This window comes from Morone saxatilis, unplaced genomic scaffold (genome assembly GCF_004916995.1).
Source record: "Morone saxatilis isolate NCDOM2014 unplaced genomic scaffold, NCSU_SB_2.0 Contig12, whole genome shotgun sequence".
NCBI classification, from domain to species: Eukaryota; Metazoa; Chordata; class Actinopteri; family Moronidae; genus Morone; species Morone saxatilis.
Genome location: NW_023339674.1, coordinates 12,452,054 through 12,458,926, shown reverse-complemented (window position 1 = coordinate 12,458,926; position 6,873 = coordinate 12,452,054). Strand labels below are relative to the sequence as shown.

The 6,873-nt window shown below is 38.9% G+C and overlaps 1 protein-coding gene across 1 annotated transcript; it reads left to right on the top strand.

Moving 5' to 3' along the window:
• The first annotated feature begins 1,344 nt into the window (after positions 1 to 1,344).
• Positions 1,345 to 6,376, top strand: zranb2 (zinc finger, RAN-binding domain containing 2). The gene is made up of 10 exons (XM_035653417.1): positions 1,345 to 1,499; positions 2,181 to 2,233; positions 2,329 to 2,437; positions 2,620 to 2,702; positions 3,243 to 3,319; positions 3,485 to 3,643; positions 3,749 to 3,912; positions 4,460 to 4,519; positions 5,051 to 5,200; positions 5,454 to 6,376. The coding sequence occupies exons 1-10, from the start codon at positions 1,444 to 1,446 to the stop codon at positions 5,509 to 5,511; spliced, it is 969 nt and encodes a 322-aa protein (XP_035509310.1). The 5' UTR covers positions 1,345 to 1,443; the 3' UTR covers positions 5,512 to 6,376.
• Positions 6,377 to 6,873: the final 497 nt, after the last annotated feature.

Below are 6,873 nucleotides of genomic sequence, written 5' to 3'. Positions count from 1 at the left end.
AACTATGATATATAATTAATAGATACATTTGTATGTGTAATTCAGGTTAGTAAGCAGACACACTCTAGACCAGTGGTTCTCAACCTGTTTGGTGTCAAGGGCCCCCAAATTGATACACATCAGACTGCGGACCTGTATTTGATAATATGTAGTCTCATGGATCTCCGTCTGATAAGATTTAGGTATTTAGCTGTCTAGATCAGCAGATTAACAGTAAAGAGTGTGAAACCTATGAACACAATCCTTCATATACATTATTTCATTCTGCTAACTTTTAGCCAATTAAATGATAGTGGAATTAAAATATATTTTCCATTTTTCCCAGGGACCCACTGAAACCCCCTCAAGGACTCCTAAGGGCCCCTGGACCCAGGTTGAGAACCACTGCTCTAACCCTTTCAAAGGCTTGAAGGTGTTTTTTTTTTCCACACAGGAACTTTGCACATCCCCTGATCTAGATGAACAAGCACAATCACTGGAAACGTGTGAACAGTGACAGTCCGTAACAAAACAGAGGGGTCTGTGAACATGAGCAGCAGTAAACGTTAACGTTAGCCTTAACTGCCATCTAGTGGGAGGTACTGGCTTTGCAAAATACTGACAACATCAAACTCATCCATTGTGGATGGAGTCAACAAGACTGACCATTTAAATCAGATCCTTAATCAGCCATGAGCTAAATCACTGTCACCTGGACATCCACTGTCTCAGTCTTTCATCTGTTTTCATTCAAAGGTAAAAACTGATCATTGTAAATTAAGAAAGTGAATGCTGAGTTTTTAAACCCCAATATTAATCATACCCAACTGTTATTCAAGTATGCAATGAAGAAAAAAAAGTATGATAGGCTGTGCTTAAATGGGTGAACAGTGTGTCTGTAGCTACTTTATACTGTATATCATCTTAATATTCCTAAATAACCCATGTTTACTGTAATATTTGCATGTCATGTAACTTAATACTGTTAACCTTTATTATTGAGAAACTGTTAAAACCCTGTAATCCAAATACCATTACATTTTAAGAAACTATTATCTGATTAAAACACTTTATTTGCATGGTACCACGTTTCTCAAGAAAAACTGGTTTGCATTTGCATGTTTTTTTTTCTGAAATAATAACCACTTGTGTCAAAAAATATATAAAAGTGCCAGTAGTACAAAACAGGCTGCATATATTCTCACACTGCTGCACAAAGGATGTTTTGGTGTCATCAAACCAGCCTGGCCGTTTTCACCGCGCACAATACGCCACAATTACGAGCAGAGAAAGGTGAGTTTAAAGATCTACCGAGGAGCACCTGAAGGCAGCACCACTGGGAGGAGGGGGAGGAAGAGGAGGAAGAAGAGGAGGAGGAGGAGGAGGAGGAGGCTAACTATCGCTGCATGATCACACTGAGCACACCCTGCCAGAGAGCCAGTCAGTGTTAACAGGCACATAAAAATGTCGGGGAAGAGTTTCAGAGTCAGCGATGGCGACTGGATTTGTCCCGATAAAAAGTAAGTGCAGTACATTGTTAAATATATAGTTAAATATTTTGTTAAATGTTGCAGCAGATGTTTGATCAGCGTTAATGTGCTAACAGGTTAGCTTCGTAGCTGAGGCCTTCTGGGACGTGGTTCCCGCTAACATTGACTAGCTACATAAACTAGCTCACTTTAACCGTATTTCTCCCCTATTACCGACACTGTACGCGTAAAAAAAACCCACAGACACTTCAAGTGGGCATTAATTTACGTTTTGGATTTACGTTGTCAGGGAGTCTCAATATAAGTTATTGTGCGTAGACTTAGAAGATAGCCAGCTAGCCACAGTTAGCTTCCGTGCTTAGGTTTGGGGTGAGTCCCCTCTCACTATTGCGGGCTGTATTTACAATGTTGTAGAAGCCAAGTTGTCACGAGTGTAGAGTCTAACTTGGGTATTCAGCAATATCGTGTTGCAAGTGAACTGTGAACTAAAAACGTCTTAAGTGACAGACGAGCCAGCTGCAGTTGTCAGTGCGCAGGCCTTTTGAAGTGGGTGTGCAACGAAACACTTCATGCTAATGGTGTGGCACATGACAAATACACTTACACTAACCTATCTAGCTTGTAGTACACTAAGCATATGCGTGAATCAGTGAGTAGCAAGCTCAAGCCTTATGTTGTATCTGTAATATATGTATTTTTGTGCTTCTGCAGGTGTGGAAACGTGAACTTTGCTAGAAGAACTAGTTGTAACAGATGTGGCAGGGGTGAGTCCTTGTCTGCAAGTTATTATATCTTCCAGAAGTTGAATGCATGCTTTCAAAAGGCTGCTGTATTAATAACGTTGGTTTGTTTTCCACAGAGAAAACCACAGAGGCAAAGATGATGAAAGCAGGAGGGACAGAGATTGGGAAAACTCTGGCCGAGAAGAGTCGAGGCCTCTTCAGTGCAAATGATTGGCAGTGCAAAACGTACGTCAGTGGTAAACTATAAGTGACGGTCCGAATGTTTGATTAATCAGACACTGCAGCAAGTAGTAATGATCGAAATACATAGGAAAACCAAGCATTTTACTAAGCTCGACATACATTTTAATTTGGAATATGTTTAGTTTGACAGATGTTTATTTTCCTTCCCTCTTGTTTTCATACAGATGTGGCAATGTGAATTGGGCTAGAAGGTCAGAGTGCAACATGTGTAACACACCGAAATATGCCAAGCTTGAAGAGAGAACAGGTACCCCAAAAAAATATGTAGTTTGCTTTTGAATTAGAGCCTGAATTCTCCAATGACCGCTGATACAGAGACTTTCTGAGCTTGAATAGAAATATACCATATATGTGGATTTATGTGAAATAGGTGGATTTTGCACCAATGTGACTATGCACAGGTACTGAGAAGGCTGCTTTCTTAAACAAATGAATTTAGTAAAGAAATTTGAAGTTGAATATTTTTAACATGTTAAATAATTTGTCCTATACATTGTCAACGTGTTTGTAGTTGACATTGCTGAGAGCTGCTTCTTCTCTCTCACTCTGTGCTGCTTGCCACAGTGTTGTAAAATCTCAGCGCACTCTGCTGGACACCAGTATATTACAACAAGCATTTTCTAATACATTTTATATATTTCTATGTGGAAAAAACACTTTATATTGGAGAATATCGGATAAAATATACGCAGATACCGATGTGTCTGTGACAGGTCAATGTCAACAGATATATTGTTTGGGCTCTATTTTGAATACTTGTTAATTTTTAGTTGTCTTTGCCTTTCAGGTTATGGTGGAGGTTTCAATGAAAGGGAGAATGTGGAATATATTGAACGGGAGGAATCTGACGGCGAATATGATGAAGTGAGTCCTTCCTAAAAGTGTAATGTTTGATAATTGAAACATTTTACACACTGTAAATCACATGTAACCATATTAGTGTTTGGCAGGTAGAATCTTAATGTGTCCTGATGATATTACATTTGTTTTGTGAGAGGTCATCAATTATATGTTGTTTTAAATACACAGTTTGGTAGGAAGAAGAAAAAGTTTCGTGGAAAGACCAACAGCACATCTTCCTCAAAAGAAAGTGAAAAGAAAGAAGTAGCTAAAGCTGCGCCTGCAGATGAGGAGGAAGAAGACGAGGAAGAGGAGGAAGAAGGGGATCTTTCCAAATACAAATTAGATGTAAGATTGGTGACTGTAGCCGGAAATTCAAAAGACAAAATATCATAACACCAGCATTATTATAGTGTTTAAAAAAACAACAACAACAAATGCTTCCTTTTCCAGGATGATGACGATGAAGAGGAAGACGAAGATGGAGACCTGTCGAAGTACGACCTGGACGCCAGCGATGATGATAAGCCAGCTAAGAAAAAGGGCAGCCGCTCTGGTTCTTCCCGCTCCCGCTCGTCCTCTCGCTCCTCCAGCTCCAGTTCACGGTCGAGGTCCAGGTAAAAGGGTACAGGTCAAGGGTAACTCCGGGCAAAATGTCAGTATCAGCTCAATCTTCCTTCTGATTTACTGATCAACATCAATTACATGTCCTGTAATGCTGATTTGTTGTTTTTCTCTTTTCTCAACTCCTCCCCTTCTGTGGTGTTAGAAAACTCGGACGTGCAGACTGAATGATCTTACTTGTATTTTGTGTTTTGTTTGACTTCAGATGGAAGGAATGCGTTATTCATACTGTAGTCTTGAAATGCACTCTGACTCTCCTTTTTGCACTTGTTATATATTAATTCACCTGCTATCCCTTCTGATTGAGTTGTTGCATACAGGTGTAGTTTAGGTGTCTGTTCTGTTTTTGGTTGTTACACCTCCAAACCCCCACATTTAGTTAGTCTATGTAGTCAACAGTTGTGCTACACAGGCAAGAATAGTTTAAGTATTTCTCTAAATTTAAAGTTAAATATCACATCTGTGCATTGCCATGTGAACCCTCTTGCTTATTTGTCTTGTTCAGAAAATATTGGAAAGGTTCTGTTTCTTGTCTTTCAGGTCCCGCTCTAGAAGCTCATCCAGTTCCAGGTCTGGATCTCGCTCGAGGTCCCACTCCAGGTGAATGAGGTGACATGCACTCTCTCCCTTAGAGAGTGTATGTACGGGGCTGAAAGCTCCAGAACAGTCCTATTCCCTAGTTTTAAGTTTTAACAAAGACTGGGTAGTGCTGTGACGGCTCTGAATCACTTGATGTAGGGTTATTTTAAGTTTCCCTCAGGCCTGAGAGTATAGAAAGTACACAGTTTGAATACCTGAGCTGAGTTTTAATGTTAGCAAGGCTCAAGTCTGAATAGACATCTTGGGGTCTTAATCAAGCGTCTCTCAGTTGTCGTGCTGGTTTTACCTTCTCAGTTAAAGTCAGTTTATTCCGTTAAAAGCTAAACATTTCCTAGATTATAAACCATTTTGAGGACACTTTATTTAGTGAGTCTTACGACATCGTGAGTAAAAAAATTTTCTCTACCTTTTTTTTTTTTTTTTTGTCCATAATTAAGGGCTCTTAAATCAGAGAAGCTTGATAAATACCCACACTGGTGAGACTCTGTCTTGACCTTACTGACCTCACTACTTGGTTTATTCCTCCAAAAGATCCAGCTCCAGGTCTGGAAAGGGCTCCTCTCCCCGGAAGAGGTCCCGCTCACCCTCCTCCTCACCTGAGAGGACACAGAAGCGCAGTCGCTCCAGGTCCTCATCTGGAGGGAGAAAGAGGAAGCGTTCTAGATCACATTCGTCCGAAAGGTTTGGGTTTCTGTGGAATACCACAATGGCACTGATTATTATTAGCCAACTGTCGCCTCGCTTAAGGGAATTCAGATTTACAGAAATACGTTTTTTGCCTTTTTGTTGTATTGTTTTTATATATATATATATATATATATACACGTTGTGCCCTTGTATTTGTTTCAAGTATGCATAATTGAATGTTAATAGCCGAGCCTGCTGACGTGTGCTGACCTGTGCTTTTCTTCCCATGGTGTTTGTGTGATTTCAGGTGCGGCGGCCAGTCCTCTGGATCCTCCCATTCTGGCTCCAGTTCAAAAAAGAAATAACTTTATTACAGCCTTTAAGACAAGAAAAGGAACCTTAGTACAAGTGCATGTTGTGTTGCAAGGAAAAACAACCACATCCTTTCAGTATGCTGTTCATTTTCATAGAAAAGTCTTATTTCCCTCAACAACAACACCAACAAAAAAAAAGACAGCGGCAACATGACTTCTCTGCCGTTATCATTACATGTCCCTTTTTAAAACCACACAACCCCCAATCTGTGACAAGTGTCTGTAATTACAGGTTTCCAATAAACATAAATGTTTGGTCCTGTAAGAAAATCAGATATACTGTGAAGAGGCTGTATCCCATTTTAAACCCATTCTGCTGAATATCTTCGTGGCAGTACATTTCATTCTACTCATCTGTGGAGAAATTGAAGTGAACATTTTTTTTTATTACTTTTTTTGGCCCTAGGAAACACCTATTTCCAAATAAGAATAAAAGGTGAAGTACTTAAGCACCAATTTAGAATACCAGAGATGTAGCAATGAATTTTGGCCCCATTTGTTTTATTTTCTTGATAAATATATAATTTTTCTTTTGTGTTTTCAAGGTAAGTATTTTACTTTTTAATATTGCTTGTTTTAAGTAAATGGCAGCGAGTTCAACATTCTTTGGTTCAGGTTTAAGTGTTGTGTTTTTTCTTTACACAATTGACGCCTAGTTTACCACTCACTTATTCCTGTTTGTTTGACACCTGGGTAACTAATGAATTCAAGAGATTACAGATTTTTGTGCTTCAGATTAGTGTTTAAAGGATAAACATGCAGTATGTCCCAATTTATGGTAGAATGTGGCAATACAGTCTTTTTATTGGTAAAAACTCAAATGTACACGTGTAAATAAAATCCTGTCAACATTGTGTTTTTTTTGTTACTTCCTTGTGTGTCTGGGAGAAGAAACCTAATTCATTTAGCACTTTAAATGGTTGTTAAATCTGACAGATGTATGTGTGTAATCCCGTATCACTATACTTGAGATTAATCTGACATTTAGCCATTATTTAGTGAATTACAGTAAATACAGACAGTTGAGATTAACTCAGCAGTCCAGTGAAAGTTAATTTATTTTTCAGTAATGTTATTTTACATTAATATGAGCTGTACTTAATTAGTACTTGGTTAATTTATTAATAGTCCATGAGTTACATTTTCCATTGTATAACGTTAAGAGGCTTTTCACAGCTGACCTGCGGTAACTAGGTAAAGTCGTTACTTGCGTTGCTGTGGTAACGCCTTGAAGTGGGTTTCAAATGTTTTAACTTCGTCAAATGACATGAAATATGATGTTTCATCGCTATAGACTACAGTAGCACTTAATCCATTGTGATTGACTCCCCTGCAGTTTATAGATGATCATGT